The 25,001-nt window shown below is 38.1% G+C and overlaps 1 protein-coding gene across 1 annotated transcript in view; it reads left to right on the top strand.

The window, feature by feature from the left end:
- Positions 1-25,001, top strand: part of nkd1 (NKD inhibitor of WNT signaling pathway 1) — a 39,771-nt gene that overhangs the window by 11,072 nt on the left and 3,698 nt on the right. Inside the window, exons 4-9 of the mRNA XM_079436891.1 lie at positions 16,300-16,357; positions 19,373-19,476; positions 19,899-19,994; positions 20,458-20,605; positions 21,818-21,899; positions 24,124-24,251. Of these exons, the coding sequence (XP_079293017.1) occupies positions 16,300-16,357; positions 19,373-19,476; positions 19,899-19,994; positions 20,458-20,605; positions 21,818-21,899; positions 24,124-24,251 (616 nt within the window). The remainder of the gene's footprint in view (positions 1-16,299; positions 16,358-19,372; positions 19,477-19,898; positions 19,995-20,457; positions 20,606-21,817; positions 21,900-24,123; positions 24,252-25,001) is intronic.

The following is a 25,001-nucleotide window of genomic DNA, read 5'->3' as shown; positions in this document are numbered from 1 at the left end:
AAGCTGCCCTCTTTTAAATTATCCACAAATGTAATTTCTTCCCCTGTGGGTGGCGATATGTCATTAATAAAAATAGAACCTCTCGCCTCCCGGCTATTGTTTTGGAAGGCCATCCCAGGTGTGTTGAGTTGGGTTCTAGAGACCATAGAATGAGGCTACTCGCTCTAGTTTGCTCGCAGACCATCTGCATTCCGCAGCGTGGTGCAGACCTTCGTGCAGCACAACGAATCTCACGTTCTCCGAGCAGAAATAAGCACAATGCTTGCAAAGGATGCCGCAGAAACGGTCCCCTTAGCGGACAGCGAGTCAGGCTTTTATAGCCGTTTCTTCCTCGTTCCCAAAAAAGACGGTGGGCTCAGATCGATCCTCGATCTCAGACTTCTGAATCGAGCCCTCATGCAACGGCTGTTCAGAATGTTACCGCTGAAGCAGATCCTCGTGCAAATTCGGCCCGAGGACTGGCTCCTGTCTGTGGATCTGAAAGATGCTTACTTTCACATCCAAATCTCAGGGAACCGAGGTTATGTGAGTAACCGGAGCGTTTTTGATGCACAAAAATTCAGGATTAAATAGACTTGATAAACACAATCATGTTCTCTTCCAGTGTAATAAATCTGCATTTTGTTAAGCTTTTTGTAATTCCATCACTGGATATGATCTGTATCTTTATAGAGACTGCAGAGTGTGTGTATGTGAGTGCATGAGAGGCCAGAGTGTGTGTGTGTGTTTTTCTATGGACAGTAAGTGTGTGGTGACATCAGCGTAGAGTGCTTTGATATGGATGAGGTAATGTGTGAGGAAATGTTTGCAATGTTAATCTCATCTGAGAAATTACTAAGGAGCCTCTACAGACACTGACACAAGCAGCTGCCCACACACACACTTTAATGATTTCTTTATGTCCCCCTTAAAAAAAGAGCATAAACTGTACAGACGCATTTGTGTAAGGTCACGATCTAATCACCAGTATCGAGGATACCAGACACAACACCTTCTCCAAACACTGTGACTGCCAAAATGGAGCTGATATTGAGCAGTATTTTGATAATCGCTTGACTGCTTGGCCATATTCAACATCTTAAACCCCACACAAGTAAACTGTTCACATGGACACACTATAATTACACAGTTAACGTGTACGTGCATACACGTATGTATGTTATTTGACTTAATATTTTATGTTGTCTATGATTTGTCAACTGATTGTCTATGATTTGTCAAATGATTACAACTGATTTTATCTATTAAGCCGAAAGTATAGGCCTACTTCAGTTTAAATGTGAACGCTTAGCATGCAGTATGTGAGCGTAGCGGTGTTATTTTGAATGGAGGGAGGAGCGGATTTTTTAAAAGCGCTCCACCATCGCTCCATCACCAGTACAATTCATGCCAACGGCCCATAATATAACTGCATATTTAGCAAGAATTCACGTTAAATGTATTTAGCAGCTTGATAGAGAAGGATCACTCAAATCAGAAAGAATGTGAAGGCTATGGTGACGTGAGTGGGAAGTTATACTTCAAGGAATTTGTTCGTCCTTATACTGAATATTTTCAGGTGAAAGCATGTGATTTAAACAGGTACAACACTTATTCACATGCAATCACTCTCTCAATAATGCAATTAAACAAATGTAATCTTACGTGCTACTTTGTCTGTATCCGATTTCAAATGAGCGGAAATCTGTAAGAAATAGGCTACAGTGATCCGTAGGTAAAATAACTAGACGAAAACATAGGCTACTGTTATTTTCATCTCAAACTAAATTTGCACTGCAAAAAGCAGCAATTATACCTTTTAATGTTGACAACCATGTTATTAGCTCGGCATGTGGTAAAAAGTTTGCACACTATAGTGTTCCAATAAGCCACTTTGAAACGCTCCTGTTATTTTATTTTCTTCTTTTAATATACGTTATAAACAGAATTGTGATATTTCAAACATACTGAAACACTTCAGATGTGTAGCAGTGTTTCTGATATCAGCGAACAGGAAATGGTGAACCAGGAGCAGAGTGATTATTAAATGCTCGGAGCGCAGAGGGGAAATTGTTGCCGCTCCACTCCGCCAGAGTGCACATTGCCCCTCAGATTTTTGAGCCAAGTGATATAGAGATAACCCTCATGTTTCTGTGTTGAGTATTTGCTGAGTTACACTTCATTTTAGTGACGCGTTACTATAAACAGATCGCGGAGATGGAGAAGACAGAAAGCGCACCCTGTTTGTTTTCTTTTTTCCCCAAAACCACAAAGTTTTGTTGTAATCGTGAGTGTACTCAAAAAAAGTAGACACTTAACAGTTTCGATTGATGTATAACACATTGGTGTATATGAATTGTTCATATACATCAATGAACACTCCCGAACACCATAGCAGAGCAGCAGATATGCAATACAATTTTAAAATGTGTATTATAAACGGATATATATCGCGTATAATTATATACAACTATAACGCATATTTTCCTATTTTTAAACATTTAAATAATCAAATAATAAATATGATTATACATTATAAAATATGCTTGGAATCATAAGAATACATTTCTCACAAGTATTTTTAAATACATTTTCCACAATAAGAATGAATTTGTAAATAAAATTCATTTTATTTACAGCACACAATCACGTGACTGGCCACGTGAGCAGCGCGCGTTCTCTGGTTCACAGGATCACAGAACTCGCTCCTCCACTGTGAATAAATCACTGTCCGAATCCATGAGTTTTATCACTGAGGTGATATTTAAATTTATTTTTACAGACGTCCATATGAGAAACAATTACTGTCCGAATCGGGCTTAACTGTAACTTTTAGCATATGCACATCACTTTAAGCTCAACAACTCAGTTGCAGTTATTATAAATAATAATAATAGTTACGAATATATATCTAAGAGACAAACTAGCCTTAACAAAAAGCTAATTCATGCACACGTGCTGATATTAAATGACTGAAGCTAAGGGTATTGAAATGTTAACATTACAGCTAAACTGAACATGCAGAAACACACTTGCTGAACTTATCTTAACTGTGAACCAAAAGAAACACAGATTTCTTAGGATAGCTTCTGTGAACCGACAGGAGAAAGACCGATGATCAGTAAGTTAGGGCTATAAGACTACTTTAGCTTTAACTACAGTAACGCTGTCATCGGACCAGTCTTTTGGATAATAAATGTTCCCAGAAAGAGAAAGAAGCTAATTTACACACTCACCATTTCACGTTTTCCAAATCCATCGCGTGCATCATCAACCGGTCTCAGGCAGTGTTGCCAGATCGAGTTGACAATTTCCAGCCCAAAAGCTCACCAAAACCCACCCACTTCCACAAAAACCAGCCCAGAATTTTAACTGCCAAAATTATGTGTTCAAATTTTACTGCTTTTTCAATCAAGGTTGATAAGGACAATTTTTAGCTCCTTAAAATAAAATAATAACGACAAAATAAAATAAAGATCAATTTCACAGGAATATGGATCAAAACTTTAACCCTCGGAAAAACACCTGCATCATTTTCAATGTCCACAGTAAGAATAAGCTCAATTTTGTGCAAAAAGTGCACAATAAAGTGATCAGAAAGCATTGTAAATTAGCTGGCATTTACTCTCGTTCATGCACACACAGCCACAGCCGCTACATCCAAAAATGTGTTATTCATTGATACATAGGCTACTGTATGACAATCTGACAGTAAAAAATTAAATAATAATAACAACAATAATGCGCTTACATTTGTCTTAATTGTGCTTTACAGAACTACAGCACGTATTTCACGAAGTACACGTTTTAGAACATGCATAACTTTGCAAAGAAAACTGTTCAAGTCCAGCAGCTGTAACTGCCAAGTATACCAGTCTGGACGGTTTAAAAGATGATCTGATGCAGAACAGCACCGTATAGTCCCATATTCAGTTTTGATTTTTATTAAAGCATTTAACTGTTCTCTTATTTCAGTTACAATTGTATTTAGAAGTCTTCTATTCATCTCTCACCACGTGTAATCCACGTTGTGAGATTTGAGTCACTCTTAGACTCTTTATCGTGTAACTTATATTTAGGCCACTTTGGCATCGCAATCACTTAAATAAAACGAATGAATGAATATATCTTTGCACATTTAAATCTTGCCCTTTATTCCGCCACAACCCGTCACTCACGAGTCATCACATCTCACAAACATAAAAGAAGGTAAATTGATTAACAAGTCTCTGTTAAACTGAACCAATAAGGGTTGCGTTAAGGACAAATTAGTTGTTGACTGCACTACACATTATTTTACTGTGAAACAGTAAAATGCAACGCCCAATGACGCCCAATGTGTTATTCTCTGGTCCTAGCCAATCAAAAGAAGCCCAATTGGGCGGCAACCTGCCCAATCTGGCAACACTGGTCTCAGGTCTCTTCAAATATGGCGCGCTCACTCAGACGTGTTCGAATGGGGCTCCTCCCCCATAGAGAAACTTAACACGTTAAGCTATCTCTACTTAACATAATCATTACATTCAATATTTCGTCTGAATACTTCAAACAACTAATTATATTTAGTAATGGCGATGTGTTTTACAAAAACAAGAAAGAATAATTAACGACAACTAAAAATGTTTATTTAAAACAAAATCCGGGTTTAGAGTGTGAGCCTTCTTTCAAGAGCAAGCATTTTGTGAATCCTGCATTGAACTCCCCGAGATTAGAGATGCAGTTGTCAGTAAAATGGCTTATTTGTGTTGGTGCCAATAGCCTAGTGGGCTGCGTGCTTACGTATTGTGCCATTGCGCTACAAGCATCCTGAGTTCAAATCCTGCCTTGAGGACCTTTCCCAATCCCATCCCTCTCCCACTTCACTTCCTGTCCGTTCTACACTGGTCTATCAAAATGCAAAAAAACTAATGTTTGAAAGCTGTTCAGAGTAGATTCTTTCATTTGGGAGACACTAACTTTATTTACCATGCACTTTTGGCTTTGCAAATTTGCAGATCATTTGCATTCACATACATTACACATTGCATGAAAGACAATATTCTAAATGGCATAATAGGGGCTCTTTAACCATCTCACACAAATGCTCATCAATGCAGGCATCTTTTGTTTTTGCTTTTCCAATAACCAGCACTTTTTTGTGTAAATAGTCCCTTTCTCTCTCTTTCTCTAATCTGTCCCTGTTTTCTGTTGTGGCTGTTTGATGAGAGGAGTATATTGAGACTATAGTGATGCTTTCCATCCTAGATAAAGACATCAGCGATGCATAAATTGCTAAACGTCTAATAATGCTCTAATTCTTCTTATCTTTGCCTTCAGGCAAACTAACCATCTGAACAGACACACAGACACACAAGCTCATTCACTGCCTTTCTGTTGCTCAGCTTGACTTGATTTAGAAACCTGTGATTCAGTAAATTAGCAGCATGTGTTTGGATTCTGGATGCGTGGAATGAGCTTTTTGTGCCAGGGCGGGTATATGATTATCAGAACTTGTAACTTTAAAATGCTTGAAACATTGAATCAAGAGCTATTTTACACACAATCACTAACAGTCCATCTTCTGCCAATCTCTCTACACTGTTCTCTACACCGGATCATCTGTGTTCAGTCCAGCCAGAATTTTATTTTATTAAATTTTTTTCGATTTTTACAGTTTGAGCTCTGTAACTGATTGTTCCTCTGACTTTCAGCCATAAGCGGCATCATATACTTAATCGTTCAAAGCAAATCGAAGTTGATGTGCATGACCGTGTCTGTCAGCAGGTGAGCATTTACAGATCCTCCGACTCAACTTCCTGCTGAGTTAATGGCCCAGGTGAATCTTTTAGGGGTTCAGTGGGATCTCATGGCTTTGGCATTGACCATTGAGCTTATTCTCACCTCCAGATTGTGCTGAAGAACTGATGAGCCATATTGTTTGCAACCTTAAGCCTGGTACACACCAAGCCAACGCCGGCGAAACTAGTGGCGACGAAAGCAGACTGCGGGGTCGGCCGACGTCTGCCGACTTCGGCAGCGTCTGGGTCCAAAGTTGCCCTGACACACCAAGCCGATGCTCGACACCCGATGGCCAAGTAGCACGTCCTTCTGAAGAAATTCCTTTCCGTACCAGCAGGTGGCAGTAGTCTGTGTTTGTTACTCAAAGCCAGAAACCTGAAGAGCTAAAGGAATACAAAACATAAACAAATGTGCCTGAAATCAGATCAGAATCTCGCTCACCACAGACGGAATCTTGATATTTCGAAAATGTCTGACACGTTGCAAATGGCACTGGCATTGTCAGCTCTTGGTCTTTTGCTTGTTGAAGAGGAAAAGAAGAAGCGGCCGCAAAAAATACGGAGAAAGCGCACTAAATGAGTGAAAACATGGATACTCCAGAGACAGGCTCAAGGGGCTTTCCCGAACCTGTGTCGAGAGCTCGAGTTAGGTGAAACCTCTGATTTTAAAAATTTTGCTTGGCTTTTTCCTGTTCAGTTTAACAGGTTAAACCAACAGTACAACACACGCCAAACAGCTAAGGGATACACTGTGCCAGTATTTTAATTCAGACATTGGTGCAGTGCCCTTTCAGTGGGGTAAAATATAAGCATGTGACAAACTTGTTTGTTTCCAGTCTATGATAAAAACCTTGGTTTCTGTTTTATGAAGATGGTGTGACATTGCTAAATAAAGGTTAGGTTTTTACAAAATTGTGTTTTGTGATCCTTTTTTACATAAAGAATTGTGAATGCAAGTACATTTTACCCAAAGTCAAAAGTGTTTTATTTTCCAATGTGCAGTACAATGGGCAAAAATTTTTCAAAAATTTCAAAAAATACAAGGCAATGATATAAAATGAACACAAACAGTAGTAGACGGTGGGCCGAGGGGAGATTTCGTGTTTTCAAACGATCTGTGGTGAGGGATAACCCAGTTTTTTATATGTAACCGCTACGCTTTTCAACAAAGCAAATAAAAATTGTTGCCTCTCACACACCTTGTCCATTACTATAATATCGGTAACTTTTTCCAGGTTATTTTCCCGGCGAATAGAGCAAGCAGCTACGTGCGGGGTCCGACCTGCATGACGTATTTGTTGCCTTCATCCAATAGCGTGCGTGGAAAGTGTCGGTGTTGGTGACGCGACACACTGGCGCGCTTCGCGCCCAGGATTTCAGATTATTCTATTTAAGATAAGAACTATTTTACCTAATTTTGCTACATATTCAGTTTGACAAAATGAGAATGTAGAAGTAACGTTATCCATTTGTACTATTTTTATTTTATGTAACCACCTTTTGTCAGACGATGTCCTGTCATTTCTTTGTAATCTTTAATAAATATACCCTTCTGATTTAACACATTTGACATAATGGCTTGCTTGGAAACACAACGTCATGAAAAAACGAGACAGACAACTCTTTTTCCCGCCCATGTTTACTTGGAAGAAATGGCAAAACATGAAGTGCTGTATGCATATATTTGAGGGAAGTGGTGGACCCACCATTCCCTTCACAGACATAAGTTGGGAGAAATTTATTAAATCAGTGTTTCTGTGGAAAGACCTTGAGGGCAGAGAAGGTATCATTGCAGAAGAGGCAGTACAGGCATACAAGTTACAAAGCCAGGAACCTACAAACCAGTTAGTCAAACCAGCTAACACTGGCTACCACAGGGAGTGCTACAGCCATTTCACAAATATCACGAAGATAAAACGAGCACAAAGGAGAAGAGAGAAGGCAGTATTAGTTGAAGAAACTGCAAAGGAAGGTTGGTATTATATTGTATAGACAGGCGGTGCAGTATTAGACATACAGTACAGGTCAAAAGTTTGGAAACATTACTATTTTTAATAAAATTTTATAATTGATCAAAAATACAGAAAAAATGTAATATTGTTATATATTGTTACAATTTAAAATAATTGATTTTCAATTTATTATACTTTAAATTATCATTTATTTCTGTGACACAAAGCTGAATTTTTAGGATCATTATCACATGATCATTTAGAAATCATTCTAATATGATTCATTATCAAAGTTGGAAACAGTTCTGCTGCTTAATATTTTTTCATAACGTGATACTTTTTTAGGATACTTTGATGAATAAAAAGTAAAAAAAAAAAAGAAGCTATGTTTTTAAAATAGAAATATTTTGTAACTACAATATACACTACTGGTCAGTAATTTTTTTCTTTCTTTTTTTAAATAAAATCAATACTTTTATTCAGCAAGGATGTGTTAAATTGATAAAAAGTGATAGTAAAGAAGATTTATATTATAAGAAAATATTTTATTTTGAACAAATGCAGTTCTTTTTAACCTTTTATTCATCAAATATATTAGGCAGCAGAACTGTTTCCAACACTCACAATAAATCAGAATATTAGAATGACTTCTAAAGGATCATGTGATAGACTGGATGTCACATGTGACACTGAAGACTGGAGTAATGATGCTGAAAATTCAGCTTTGCATCACAGAAATAAATGATATTTTAAATATTTTATTTTTATATTATAAAAATAGAAAACCATTATTTTAAGTTGTAATAATATTTCACAATATTACTGTTTTTGTTCTGTATTTTTGATCAAATAAATGCAGGCTTGATGAGCAGAAGAGACTTCTTTCAAAAACATTAAAAATAGTAATGTTTCCAAACTTTTGACCTGTACTGTACAGTGCAGTATGGACAGTAGTATACGGTTAAGAAAGTAGTATAGGTTACAGTAATATAAATTAAATATATTATATATAAGAGCAGAATAGATATACAGTATGAACAACATATACAGATGTGCGCAGTGTAGTTGCAGTAACAATATAAGATTAGTACAAGAAACTAGATGAAATTTGTTGGCAAACTTTTAAGTTGGCTTGAAAAGGCCTAGCCCGAAAGTGAAGGCAATACAGTTCGATATATGGGTCAAAAAAATAAAAATAAATAAATAAATTAGGTGGAAAGAAAAAAAGAATAGATAAAAAATAAAGGTTAGAAAGAAATATAGAAAGAAAGGTTAGAAAGAAATATAGATAGAAAAAAGATAGATATGAAGGAAGGAAGGAAGTTTAATTGAGTGTAAGACCTCAGGGAGTTTAGATTTGAGTTTGTGTTGGGCACTACTGGGCCACCGTAGCCTTGGCTCAATTTGAACATTCTGCGATGGAAGTCAATGGGATTTTCCAGAGTTTTAGTCGTCATTTTTAGGAAAACTAAGTCCAACCAGTTAGAAAAGATATAGAAACTTCAAGCCAACTTAATATAGATAAATACAATTAATTAACAGTAATATAATAAAAACACCCTGCAAAAATTTACCCTTCGAATTATGGCATCATTAACAAGGCCGGGCACCTGAACGCTGTGAAACTGGTTTATTACCCATGTTAAGGGAATAGGTGGAACCAATATATGGAGCATAAGTTTTCCCCTGCATGCCAGACATTCCTCCTCCTGTAAATCATGGCTGGAAGATGTTAGGAGATTTCTACGGAGTGGACTGGATGACACTTCCGCCAGCTCCAGAGGCCATACTGGAACTTGTGCACTACTCATGTAAAAAAAAACGAATTGTGTTAAGGGTAGATGCACATGTAAACTGCATGAGCTGCCATGTACAAACCTCTGTCAGTGTGTAAACTGTGACAATAAGTCACTTGAAGATGACTAGGGCACATGCGTGTATGCATGTACACATGTGGGGAGTGGTGTGTTTGTGTGTTGGCTACTCCTGCAGAAGTAAATCTGTATGACATGTTTATGTACATTATAACTCAGCTCTCTTTGATAGCCTATGTTCTTTGATAGTTATACTTATAATCTTGTTTCTTTTACATGCAGTTTATGTTATTTGATAGTTATAATCTTATTTCTAATACATACAGTTCTAACTGTCTTAAAACATCAACAGGTTCATGTTTGCCTTGAGTTTTTGGCGAACGTTTGCAAAACGGTCTGAGGTAATTATCCGCCAACATGCAGTGGAGCTGTAGTCTATGTGAGTTGGACGAAGTATTACCGTTAGAATGGAATGTTTACACCAAATCAAATATGCAATCGCATGATGCTAGCTACTGCCAGAGCCGATAAATATGTTATTCTACGACGGCTCTGGCTACTACTAGTTCGCCAGCTGAAACGTTACCCAACTTAAAACGACACTAACGAGACGCTTACACATGTTTGAACAACACAGTGTGCAAAACAAACATTTTATATAGATATATTATAATTAAATGAATACTTACAATCACACAAAGAATGTCCTTGACGATGATCAATGCGCTGCTGCTGCTCATGTTTGATAGCTAAATCATCTGTGACGTGTAACAGCTGTTCTAAATAAACTACATCTGATTGGTTAATAATAATCCCATGTCAGTATCTTGCCGCGCTATTGGCTCAACTGATATAGTAGGCAACCGCGTTTGCCTGCAAATTTACGGTTCGTGCATTATGATTTCTGGGAAAATGTGCAATAAATGGGAGTGGCAACACTTTTCATATCGTTGAGAATAAAACAACCGTCCCAACTTTACAAATCCAGGTTCTCCCTCCATGGGGATCATCCATTTCGAAAAGTAAAGCAGATACGGACCCTCGGCCCACCGTCTATAGATACTTTAAAGTCTACACAGATTTCGGCAAGAACTATAATATAAATTACAACTGTGCATGCCATATTTACAATACAGCTTACAATATGATAAAAAATCTGTTTAGATACTAAAATCAGTAAAAAATCCAAGATTTTCAAAATTTAAGAAAAAAAAATCAATAGATACTTTAAAGTCTACATAGAATTCTGCAAGAACTATAATGTAAATTACAACTGTGCATAACATATTAACAATGCAGCTTACAATATGATAAAAAAAGACATAACATTTTTCCTTAATGTCATACAAAGCTGGCCTTTCCTGGATCATGCTAATCAATTCATCTTCACTTGCCTCGTTCCAGACAGCCATATCTTTTTTAAATATTCACGTATCGGAATGAGAAATGCAAACAAATAATGAGCGTTCTGTGTATTCCCTCTTGACTTCGTCGTTTACTTACTTCGTCACTTCCGGGGGTTTTTTTCTCGGCCACTGGTTCGCCAGCTGAACAGCCAATCAGAATGATCAGATGGCCCGACTGACCGACAAGCCCCGATGTCGAATCGGCCGAAAACAAGCCGACGAGGACCAACTTCAGCCGACGCCGTGGAACACACTGAGAAGACTTCGTCGGCCGACGAACAAAAACTGCCTGACGGCCGACCGTCGGCTTGGTATGTACCGGCACAAATCCATCACAAATGCTGTGTCACTGAGCACTTTCCTGGCATTCGCTTAAACGTGAATGAATAATAAAACAAGATAGAAGAATGTAAATCTTTTTCTCTGTGAAGCTGACAAGCGCTCCCGGCGCACATGAGCAAATACTTTCTACGGCGAGCCCCGAAGGGACAAATACACATCACACGCATTCACAGGGTGAAGTCGCTTCATGAATTGCATCCTAATAAAATTGTCTTCATTTGCACGGTGCTTCTTTCTTCACGTTGATAAGCTGCCAAAACGGGGTGTTGCAATACATGACAGGGAATCCGAGAGGATTCACAGAGAGAGTTGTTTAATTTGTTACCTCTCTTCCTGTCTTTTTCAGTGAGTGTGACAGAACCACAAAATTTCAGGAACAGCAGTGAGACATTGGCTTATTTGTTTATTTCTCCTGACTTTTTCTTCTGTGGAAGGAAGAGTGTTTTTGTCCATACAGTCAAAGCCAGTGGGGTCCAAAACAATGTATCCTTTCAATGTATGGACTAAAAACATTTATTCAAAAGGCAGAAGAAAGTGACAGGTGTAGAAAGACATGAAGGTGAGGAAATAACGACCGAATCTTAGGTGACCGGTCCCTTTTAGAGTGAAATACTGACACTCCAGTCAGTAGTTCAGGTTGTCTGGGTTGCCTGTTCTGCTCATTATAAAGTACGAGGTACTTATGTAGGTCACTGCACTCCAGACTCTTTCATCCTCACATGTAGGAAAGTATGTAGGGTACTGGTGGGAGTGTAGGGAGTCATTTTTGGATTGGCCCTGTAGCTAGCGAGGACCGGTTTTGACGCACTAGCATATACATCCCCTCTCCTGAGATCCCGCGCATGTAACCGTATACGCTTAAGCAAGATAACAGACATGCAAGATTAAACAGGAATTCAGTTGCGAGTCTTTTTCTGTCTACGCTCGTGACTATATGTTCGTAGTTGATTGTCTCGCTGGTGAAATATGGCACCTGTAGGTGTATGTGTCTTTGTGAAGGCTTAAATTGTCTTAAAAATGGAGTGGTTCTGGTTGGCTGCAGTTCACAGCGCTGAAACCCTCCATCTTTCATTCCCTGTTTTAATATGATTAGGACTGTGGTCTGCGAGTGTGAAAACCGAAGGTGACAGAGAAGGAGTGAGAAGGCGACAGAGAGAGACGACAGTCTTAATTAGGTTTTCCAGGGTTTGATGAAGTTCCAAGGCTGTGGCCTAGTGAAGGCTTGGCGACTGATCGTGTCTGTGTGTTTTATGTGTGCGTGTGTGTGTGTCTGGCCCGTGATCATGCAGAACTGTCATCAGCTGCGTAAATTGTCCATCAGCCCTTGTGGCGTGGCACGCAGACAGAAAATACAGACACAGAGTTGTGTGGGACTTTCCAAAACACACACACACAAACACACACTCCCTTACCCACATACATTCAAATGTACAGATGCAGACACACACGTACCCTAATGACAAAAATGGACAAGGCCACATTCATATGAGTAATTTAATTTAGACACATCCTCATACTTTACCTGGTTGAGAAATCCCCCTGGCTTTCTCTTTGCATTTTTTGCTGTGCATTTTTTTATAGTGCTTACATATTAATGTGCCAGACACTTGGGGTTGACCCTTATACACACCTACACACACTTGGCAATGCGTTTGAATGTGTTTCCAGGTTTAAACTGGCAAGAACCAACATCTAATCTGTGCTCCTGCATTCTGCACACAAATCATTATCTTCAAGACGTGGTTATTCATTAAAAACAGCTAGACCAAGCGTCTCCAACTCCTGGTGGGCACTATACTAAAGCCAGGTGGTGTTTCAGAGTAGTTGAACAGTTTAAACAGAAAGTAGTCAAATTATGTACTTATTTAGTTATATTTCCTCTAGAACTGCTGCTTGTTTATTTATTTAATGAGCACTAATTCATCCAGAACTGGTATTTATTTACACATTTTTAGATCAGTGGGAGGTGATAGTCCTATCAGAAAAGTTATTATGTTTTAGGCCTGTAATAAGCCGTCTGGAAAAGTATGTAGCTTATATTAGACTATATGGTATGGCATTACAGGCCAAACCAAAGTGAAAATTGATTTACAGGCAGGGTTTAAGCATAAGTTAAGAAGTCGTGGCCTAATGGTTAGAGAGTCGGACTTGTAATCCGAAGGTTGCGGGTTCGAGTCTCCGGCCGGCAGGAATTGTAGGTGGGGGGAGTGAATGTCCAGCGCTCTCTCCACCTTCAATACCACGACTGAGGTGCCCTTGAGCAAGGCACCGAACCCCCAACTGCTCCCCGGGCGCTGCAGCATAAAATGGCTGCCCACTGCTCTGGGTGTGTGTTCACTGCTGTGTGTGTGTGTTCACTGCTGTGTGTGTGCACGTTGGATGGGTTAAATGCAGAACACGAATTCCGAGTATGGGTCACCATACTTGGCTGAATGTCACTTCACTCACGTAAACTATTAACATCTGAGAAGTTGTATGATACTGTTTGGCCTGTGATACAGTAGTTGGAGACCCCTAATCCAGATAGACACCACAGACTTGGACAAAAGGATCTTTAAAATTAGCTTTATAATGAAAGCAGTTGTTTAGAAAAGCTTTAACTCTATAGCATTAGGCATATGCATACTCAGTGCATACAACATAATGATCTGGATCCTAGATAAATCAGATTAGTCCATTGTTTTTAAATGCTTTTAAAAGTATTTTCATCACAATGGCACAATGTGGAACAAAAAGAGTCCTTACTCTATGTCTCTCCCCTGCTCTTAGTTTGTTTTTAATTCACTCGTCCTTTCATATTGAAAGATTCATTTAGGCTACTTCCACTGATCACAGGGCCAACAAAAACATAGCACTGGAGTACTTGATGTGTGTGTTTATGTGTTTTGGCAAATCTGTTATGTTGCACTGGGTTCTGTGGGCATCCATTTGTAGTAAAGTACTCAAACTTCTCTTCTGTTTTGGCTTGCGTTAAAACAGAAAGATCTGGTTGGTTTTCTGCAGAGTGTGAAACATGGTGTCTGGGAAAGAGTTTCTGGTTGCTGGCACAGATTGAGTGAAGCCCTTGTTTATGTTTCACAGGCCTTTTCATGATGCTGCTGAGGCAAAAGACCCACAGCAGAAATGTCATTGTTCCATCTGTTATAAACATTTATAAACACAAGCCAGTAACAAATATGGGCATGAATGTGTTCATACCAGGAATTAGTCACAGGACACAAGGATGTTTTTTATTCTTTGTTTAAAATGTCGCTCACAAGATTTCATCTGTGAAATGACAAGATAATGCTTTTAATCAAAGCCCCTATCCTTCTCTCTTACTGTTCACACGCAAACTCTGTCCCTTTTTTTTGTTAGTGCTATAAATGGCACTTAGTCTCCATACATTAGTCAGTGACCTGAAGCACATGGTCACCCTCACACACACTGAGTGTGTACAGATCCCTCTTCAGCCTCTCATTACACCGCTGAAGAGAGGTCAGCCTCTATTGATTACACTCTCTACAGCCAATTAGCCTCTGATGTTTCTTGAAAGTGTACAAAAACATACAATTTAAGAAAAGAAGGACCATCTCAGAGGGCAAGGTCACTGAAATGTAGTCTCTCCGTGTGTTATGTAGTTTATGTTGCTTAGCACTCCTGTTTGGAACATGGCTGGATTTCATTACTAAAAGGTAACATGGAGATTTAGCATAAATAGTCTTACATAGTCTTATATATTTTTAATTAATTTGTACTTTTATGTAATGTATTTTAGTATTTTATTTTATTCATTGGTATGTGTTTCTGATTAGTTTTTTAAATACATCGTGAGACATTCTTGGGTTTGTGAAGGGCAGTATTTTACTAAAAAAATTTATTATTATCGTTAGGGCTGTGTGAGACATTTTCACATATATTGCACTGTTGTGGAGCAAAGGTGCAAGAAAAGGGGCTTTAATATATGGGGAGAGTGGGACTCTATAGAGCCTTTTAAGAGTGACTGAGAGGGGTGGACAGACGCCACAGTGATTGTGCTAAACGCCACTTAGAGGTGAAGTTCAGGGATTAGTGAATTTCTCACAGCCCTCAATGTCCTGTACAAAACATAGCCACGTATCCACGCTCTCAAATACAGCACACTCATTTGAAAGGGCCATGTAGTGCTTTAGCCAAACTTGACCTTGAATGATAGCAAGAACAAAAAAAAAATAGAGAAGAATTTCTGCTGACCGATTCTTATTTCAACCAACTGAGAAGAACTCATATTTATAATGCAGCCCATCCATCATCCAGACAACGCATAATTAGCTTGTTCCCCTCACATGCTGTCGGCTAACCTCTCGAGCATTATGGTGAACGTGTGTGTTTGTGTGTGCGGCTTTGTGTCTCTAGCAGCCAGTGTATGGCTTGAGGCACTACAGCAAGACATTTAGTGTGCCTGTCTAATGTGGATGAAGACAAAGCAGCTCCTCATTGGCAGAAGCAGCATGTACACACACGCAGCTGCAGAACTTCAGCGGAGGCTGTATGGTCAGTCTTTGGGCCAGAGAAATGAATTGTTAGTATGCAGACAGCTGGAGTGTTGAAATTAGACAAAGGTAGCAGGTGTGTTGAGACAATGGTCTTCTTCTAGACTGATGGTTGATTTGGAACATGACAGAAGTGTTATAGAAGGCTGCTTGTGCGTGTGTAGCATGGTTAAATATCTTAGATGAGACGCTTCCCGTATCCACACCTGCTTATATTGTCTGATATGGATGTGTAGACAGGATTGCATAAATTTTATATATTACTCTTTAGGATTTTCAGTCACTCTATTATGTCACTCATCTAGTCTTTGGAGGTGTTCGCACCCATTATGAGGTGCCCAAGTAGGGGATGCAAATTAAAATCCAGCCTGCAATCGTATCCTCGTCAAATTCACCCTTTTCCTGTCTTTATAATACAAATTGCACAAAAATTAATTGCTTGTCTAAGAAGTGTCATGTTACCTTCTTACAGTCTTTCTTTTAAAGAGACCTAATTCTCTTTTCCACTGTCTCTGCAGGACCCATTGGATGAAGGTTATGCTGAAGGTATCAGCGATGAACATTATCGTTTAGAAGGTAAATTATCTCACTATATCCCCTGAGCAACTGATGTTCTCTTGCATGTAGCTACTGATCTCTACTCTGCTCCGTTTCATTATTTCTTTTGTTAAATCATTTGTTTGCACAATATTGGCATAGAATGCTTTGTTTCTTGGCTTTTTTTGACTGTAAATTGAAGGTTGTAATTTGCTAATTAAATTCATAGCAGCATGTTAAAAGATTTATTGTCAAAAGTCAGATAAAGGATATTCCATCTCCTTTTGTTGAAATGAAAGCATCTGCTTGGGGATCAAGATTCTTATCTAGGGTTTAGGCAAAAGAAAATCTAATAATTTGACTGTGAATTGAAGGTCATCATCAAGAGGCTACAGCAGGTCAGATTCCTGTACAAACAATGTTTACAGCTTATACGTGCTTAAAAGTGGTCTGCTCATATCTGTGTGGGTCAAAGGTCAGTCAAGGAGAGGTATGATTGGCTAGGTGTTTGTGGTGTTATTGTTGCCTCATAGTCAGTAGTTAAGCTGTACCTTGTCTGGTACCTCTAGAATTCCATATTGCACATTTTTTAGTGGATCTGTAAAAATGTAAAACAAAGATTTTTGCTATCATATGTGTACACATACAGAGGTCGTATAGCAGTGTTTTTAAATTCATGGAGGAGAAAGATATCTTGATAGCAAAACAATTGAGTCTAGACAGCTTATTCCTTTTTTAATGGAAGCAATGTAGTTTTCTAGTTTCCCACAAACCTGTTGGATTCATCATCAGGATGTCATAATTTGCTAATTAGGCTCATAGCAGCATGTTAAAAGATTGTTTAGGCAAAAACATACTTTTGAAGGCAAGGATGTGAAGTTTTGACCAAAGAACTTGAAAAGATCACTTGATGTTACAGTTTTACTGCACTTTAGCCTGTACCAAGCATCCACACTGAGAAAACACACTAGGCTTTAGCTATTAACCAGTCACCACACAGTTTATTCTGAACTCCAGGTGAACCTTTAGATTCAAAGCCACCTTTGGGACGCTGCCAAGCTGCCCTCTGTGTTGTATAGTGTGGTTTTTAAGCTCCGTCACCAGAGCTCTGTAGCGGGTTTGGCTGTCTCATCACTCTGTGGGGAAGGACTTTGACCATTGCTGTGAGAGTTAGCACTTCCTTTGTGTTTATGGTGTGTGCATGTGTGTGTATAGTTTCTTTGTGACCATTTGTTAGTCCTCTAGATAAACAGCTCCTGTATATTGTGAGCTGGCTGGCAAGCAGGCTTTGGCCCTGGAGCTCAGCGTTGCCTTTGAGTTTCTGGCCCTGATCAAAAGCCCTGATCTGACGCTGTTTCCCTCCAAAAAACCTGTAAAAGCTCCCTGGGACGACTGCTCTCATCCTCTGGTGCTTTTCTTTTCTTTTTTCATCCTCCCTTGCCTCTCGCTGCAGAGGGACAAGACAGGTCCTCTTTGATCTGAGCGGATCAGCAGAGAAGAAGTGAATGAGAGAGAGAGAAGACAGAGAGAGATACTGTTGTGTCTGCCTATCCTTTTGGCTCATACAACAAACACTGTTTCAGATTTGACTTTGCTTAATTAATTAGAGATTCTGTTTTACAGACGGACTGATCCTGGGCCAAAAGGTTTGAGAATGGAACTTCAAAGCGCAGGGATTTGGGGCAGGGGGGAGGATTTAGCCTGCAGGACCCAGCCTGGTGCTGAGCCGAGTCCTCACTGAGCTGCGTTAGATCTGCTCTCGTTTAAAACATCTCCATCTTATTACCCACAATACACAAAGAGACAAACTGCCTCTGAAATTTGGGTATTGAGTTCAGGATTAATCCTGACAGGCATTCTCTACATCGGAACGGGCCGCTGTTAGACTTCGTCTTCCTCAGCGACTCGCTTTAAATTTGCTTGTGATTTCAGACATAGACACAAATAGGGTATCTAGGATGTTTGTGAAGCCTGGCCTTAGGATGTGATGGCAGCAGTTAGGCCTGTTTACGCATTTATACTTGCAGCTTTAGCAAGGCATGGGGCTGATTTCCCATAGTCTGCTCTTAAAGGGACAGTTCACCCAAAAATGACGATTCTCTTGTGTTGTTGTTCCAAACCTGTATGACTTTTTTTTCCTTTTCTTTTTTTCTGTGGAACGCAAAAGAAGGCAGTTAAGTGCAATGCACAGACACTTCAAAGGTAAAACAGCATTATAATAACTCTATATTCCAAATCTGACAATAGTTTTGTATGAAAAACAGACCAAAATTCTCTAGTGGTTACTGACTGAAAATCTTGCCTTCAGCTGAAGAACCCAATCTCAGTTGCAACATATAAAACTCGGCATGTCACGTTTGTGCCGTTTAACATCACTGACGTTAGTCCTGTCACATTGTGTCTTGTCTTAAACTGTTTACATTTTGATCTGCTGTCTTGGTTCCTTGGGTTTCTTCCTCATCCTATCTAACCATCTTAGAGAGTGCCTCGCTGTTGGCTTTGGCTCACTTAGTGGGGAATATAAGACACTCTTCTGTGTAAAGCAGCTTTCTGACGATCCATTGTGAAAGCGTTGCCACTGCACAAAAAAATGGTCCTGAATTGAGATGTGGACATGAGCTACATGTTTCACATGTCCATCATTGCTTTCCAAGACTGTACTTCTGAGATTAATATTCAGGGTGTGATATTACTCTGAGACTGAGACCCATACTCTGAGACTGTATGAGTGTTTTCAGTGTAATGACTACAATAGTAGAGATGTCATGGCTACATTCAAAAATAGCTGGGTGCTTCCTAGGCATTCTCCTTTAACTCTTTCCCTTCTCTCTTCTGTCTGTTTTAATTCATATGCTCATAAAGCTGCATTTCAGTATTTTTTTCCTCATTAAAAAAATGAATAACACGTCTGAACAATTTTCAAAATGAATGAGGTACAGTCACATGAAATGAAGACACAAAATACAATAACAAATTTTAAATATGAAATTTCTTACATTTTTTTTAAGCATTTGATGGTTTCCTTAACATTATGTGAACTTGTGTCCCCTGCAGTGGCCCTGCCCCCTGAGAAGACTGACAGCTGTAGTGTGGAAGAGAGAATGCAGGACACTGAAGGCTCTGCCACTGTCGGCCCACACAAACAATTACAGTTTGAGGTCAGTATAAAACAAACAAACATATTTAGTTGGCTTTTTAAAGAAATTAATACTTTTATTCTGCTAGGATTAAAGCATTAAAAGCAAATTGATTAAAAGTCACACTAAAGCCATAATGTTACAAATATTTTCAACATTGATAATGATAAGAAATGTTACTTGAGCACCAAATAAGCATATTAGAATGATTTCTAAATGATCTTTTGACACAATGCTGGAATTTCAGCTTTGCTATCACAAGAACAAATTACATTTTAAAATGTATGAAAATTTTAAATGTAAGATTTCCCTGTTTTACTGTATTTTTGATCAAATAAATGCAGCATTGGTGAGCAATTGAGACTTCTTTAAAAATAAATGTATGACCAGTCTTTTAAACGTGTTACTGAAACAGTGATTATCCATTGTTGTTTATTAATCAGGAGTTGGAGTGTGCCGTATCAGTTGAAGAAGATAACAGGCAGGAGTGGACTTTCACCCTCTACGACTTCGATAACAATGGCAAGGTCACAAGAGAGGTACGACTGAGACATATATGCATTAATGACAGTGACTGAGGTTTTTGTCATGGGAAAGCCCAGAAACAGAGATAACTGGACATACTAAATAGATGCCGCTCATTATGTCTTTTTTCTTCCACCATACCACACAGTTGCTGTTTTCCTCAGCTTCATAGTTGCTCTGCATTTACATTTCATTTCCACATGCTAAATAGCCTCAGATGTGTAGCATGTTTCATGTTTGTGTGCACATGTGCTCTCCACTGCTGCCAGCATCTGTCTTCCCTCCCTGAGGCTAAGGAGACTCTGATTAACACATTATTATGGACATGTCTGTGTATAATTTATGAATAATGCATGAATCTTATCATATATCACGTACAGGCTTGAACAGCATATAAAAGACTAATGGACCATCTCGTGTCAGTGAAGATCTCTTAATTTCATGTGATTTTTTCCCTCTTTATCTCACTACGTCCAGGACATCACCAGTCTATTGCACACCATATATGAGGTAGTGGACGCGTCAGTGAATCACTCCCCCAGCAGCAGTAAGACCCTCAGGGTGAAGCTCTCCGTCGCCCCAGACTCCAGCCAGAGATGGAGGAACTGCACCCAGACCAACACAGGTACATGGAGAGAGTTTGCTCAGAACAACAGAAAAATGGTTGAGGGATATCAGGGAGAGTTCACTCAAAAATGCAGCTGTCATCATTTACTCACCGTCATGTTGTTCCACACCTGTATGACTTTTTTATTTTTTCCATGGAACACAAGAGGGAGTTTAGCAGAATGTTGATGTGGCTCTTTTCCACATAGTTTTAGTGGATGGTAACTGGATCAATCAAATTTGTTCAAAAAGACAATAAAAATCAGTCAATACGACTGTGTGATGGTCAAACTGTAATGTATAGATGCGATGTGTAATTGTTTTTTTGTTTTTTTTACTTGAAAGTCTCAATTTCATTAGACAAGTACATCCTTGACATTTTGTTAAATAGCTAATTTTGTGTTAAATACTACATTTTGTGTTCCATTATAAAAGAGTAAAAAAAAAAAAAAAACAAGGACATGAGGGCAAGTAGAAGATGACAGAATTTTTGGAAGAAAAAATCTAAGTTCTTGTTATGCTGTCTCCTACACTGTTGCCCTCCTCCTTTTCCCTGTCTTCCATGTCATTGCATCTCTTGTAAGATGAGTTCATAGTCAAAGGCAGAAGACGAGAAAGAAAAAACCCAAACCTCTGCAGCTCTGAGCTTTTGGATTCCTTTTGGAAAGTGCTATCTTATCCCTCTTTGCTCAGATAGTCTTTTGCTGTTTGAAAAAATAAATAAATCCACATTTAGACACTTTCTAACTGTGTTACTTGGTAAAAACAATGTGAAGGTGAACAGAAAGTACTCTGAAGAAACAGAAGTGTTTCTGTTTGTTTAGTGCTGTCATTTTGGCTATTTATACCCGTCATGTATTTGAAAGAGAAGAGCCTTTGAACAGCAGCTGTCTTCATGCAAATTCACAAGTGTGTGTTTTTTAGATTTATATGAGGCCTGAGGTTCAAAATAGAATAAATGAAGCATTGTTGTTTTTTCTTCTTTTATGAACCTTCAAAGTAAATAGAAAGCAGGGAACAAAGGTTTCTTTCTTATTTTGGCTGGTCTTTAAAGCTGCTTCAGTATATGTGCGTGCGTGTGATGATGTGCAACTCAACGCCGTTCTCTTTGATAAAGACCCCCTCTTCTCTCTCTCTCTCTCTCTCTCTCTCTCTCTATTTATTTATCTTATTTATTTCTCTCTCTCTCTCTCTCTCTCTCTCTCTCTCTCTCTCTCTCTCTCTCTAACAGACACTCCCCATCCCAAGCTTAAGGGAGAAAAGTGCATTGAGGACTCCAAGACTTCAGAGAAAAAGTCAAGAGCCTTTCTTAGGTACTTATGAAATTAATCTACATAAACAGACCACATCATATGTAAATCAGTTTCACACATTAGTGTCTGTAATTGTTACATAAAACTACAATATATGGCTCATTCCAGAATTGCGGGTACATTTTCTAGCTGAGAAAGAAAACAAAAAAATAGGATTTATTTGTTGTTGTTTTTATTTTTATAGAACACACTTTAAATTGAATATTTTCTACATTTGCTGATCTTAAACTTGTAAGATTTTAAATATTTATTCTGAAAATCAATGTACTAACAGAAGAATCTGTCAACTCTGTTGTAGACAAATTGGATCAAACATATACAGTTAACAAATGTAACACAATTTAAAACCCTGTCCTCCCTAGAAGAACATCTGTCTCTTAATCCATTAATTCAACTTTAAACCTAAAAATATATAGACTTTTTGTTTTAGAGTAAAAATATCAACACGTTTAATTGAAAAGTTGCCAACATGGTGTGCATTTTCTCTAAACGTAGCTTTAAAAATGAATGAAATTCTTTAAAATTTCATTTCATTTCTGATCAATTTGTTAACAATGAAACATATATAATTATTATTTTTAAAGCAAAACTAAAAAAAAAAAACAGAGTTGACAATTGATGGTAACAGAGTTGACATCAGAAAACAGAGTTGACCACCTGTAGTTAAAAGACCAAAAACAGCAACATTTTCTGCCAGATTCTGAAACTGAAACCATTTTAAATGTAACAACTATTTAATTTTATAAAATACATGTGAATTACAGATCTTTCATGTAATTGAAAATTAACTTCATGTGTCTGAATATCTGGAAAATTAAACAACATAGCTGCTCCCTCACCCTGGGCATGCAAATCAGTTATTGGCAATTTCTAGCCATATGTCTTTATTTAGTATTTAAATGTGCACTATGCAAGTTTTTTATAGACATAATAAAAGACAGAGCTCTTGATTCAAGGAATAGCAGTTTGCAAGAATTTTAGATTTACTTTGAAGCCACGTTTTAGTATTCATACACATTAGAGCAAAACATTCATTTTGAGTAGTGGTGCTTTTTTCCTTTTGTGCCGTCTATCTCTGTCTATTTTCTGCCTTCCTTACAGGGTCAGCATGTCGCTGTGCCCTCTGTTGCCCTTGCCTTTCTGCCGCTGAGAGGTTAATTTACCTGTAATTCAATTTCTTTAGCCTGTAATGATACAAAACAAATGTATAATTTACAGTAAAATGATCCAGAATCCAAAATAAACATAATAATAATGCTAAATACTTAAATGTGACTGGGAACATTTGACTCTGTTACTCATTGTCAACTCTGCTATCATTAAACTTTTTAACCACTAACAGAGTTGACAATAACAGAGTTAACATTTTCCATCATTTTGTGCTTTAGCTCAAGATGCTAACCCTCAAACCAGATACCACATGGCATGTCTAAAACAGAATTTTATGGATTTCCATATTATTGTTTTTAAAAAGTGAATGAGAGATTCACTGCAAAATCACAATAACAGATTTGACAAATAATTAATCTACTATTGGTGTATTCTAAACATTTTGTACAAATTAATGAGCGTAAACACATACATCAATACCCTCCAAAGATTCCTACCAGAGGAAGTGACATCACTTGGTGCAAGTCACATGTTTTTTTCTATGAATGTTTTAAAGATTGTTATGCCTTTTTATAACTGAGGTAACAGAGTTGACCAGAACGTAGGGACAGACACAACATTTTTTTTTTTTTATTAATGAAATTACAAATATTCCAAAAATTAGATATTGTATGCAATTGTTTATGTAACTTAATAGAGTAAACACAAAAATATGAAAATTAGACTTAATTATTTCATGATAATTCAAGCTGAATGTATGAATCAGGAGGCAAAGACAGTCAATAATAGGTGTAGTGGCAGTCTGTCAGCTATTATTTTCAAGACAAAATGTCCCTTAAAGCATTGTTTTTGGTGATAGCTTAATATAAATTGTGTTATTATTCAAAACTGATTCAGTGAAGTTTTTGTTTTTAAAAATAACAGAAGGTTTACCTGGGAGATGCAAAATGTACCCCCAATTCTAGAATTACCCATACAAACTTTGGAAGAACATGTCACAGAATCTTAATAGAAATGAACATTTAACGGACAATGATTGGTTCGAGCCCGCTTTGTGTACACATCCTCAGAGCAATGTACTGGCAGTCATGACAGTATGATGCTGTCTTATTAGGCGTTACCATGCTGATCACCACAACCAGCAAGGTTGCCAGCGGCACTGTGTGGATGAGAACTTGGAGAGAAGAAACCATTACCTTGACCTGGCCGGCATTGAAAACTACACATCCCGCTTTGGAACAGGTACAATCTTAATTGGAAAAAAGTAAATGGAGCCAACAGAGCTTTCTAATTTAGGCTTTACTCACACCTGGTGATTAAATCTGTCCCGTGTGATCCAGTCACAACCAATCCGCCCAAAATCATTGATGTGTCACGTGCATCAGTAACACCTTACTGTAAGATTTTATACAGTAACATTATGGTAGTTGTAATAGCTTATATAAAATAACATAGTATAGTCTTTGTTAAAAAGAAGTGCTTTTCTTTTTCCTAAGACAGGATTTCTTAGGAAAAAAAGTCGTTCCAAACCCATGAGACCTTCGTTCATCTTCAGAACACAGATTAATACTTTTTGATGGAATCTTTGTTTTCTGACCCTCCATAGACAGTAACGGAACTCACACGTTCAAGGCCCAGAAAGGTAGTAAGGACATCAATAAAATAGTCCATCTGACATCAGGGGTTCAACCTAAATTTTATGTAGCTTTGAGAATATTTTTGTGCCCAAAGAAAACAAAAATAACTTTATTGACGCAGAACCCCGATGTGCTGCATCTTGTTTGCAAGCAGAAGAATGCAGACATGCATCATAGTTCTTTCATGAACGCGCAGTGAAGACTAACATGGAAAAGAAGAAATTATTGAATAAAGTCATTATTTTTTTTTCTTTGCTTAGAAAAAGTATTCCTGTACCTTCATAAAATTATGGTTGAACCACTGATATCACATGGACTATTTTAACAATGTCCTTACTACCTTTCTGAGTCTTGA

This window comes from Barbus barbus (genome assembly GCF_936440315.1).
Source record: "Barbus barbus genome assembly, chromosome: 2".
In the NCBI taxonomy this organism is placed as follows: domain Eukaryota; kingdom Metazoa; phylum Chordata; class Actinopteri; order Cypriniformes; family Cyprinidae; genus Barbus; species Barbus barbus.
Note: the sequence above shows the minus strand (reverse complement) of the source record. Positions and strands in the feature narration are given on the sequence as shown.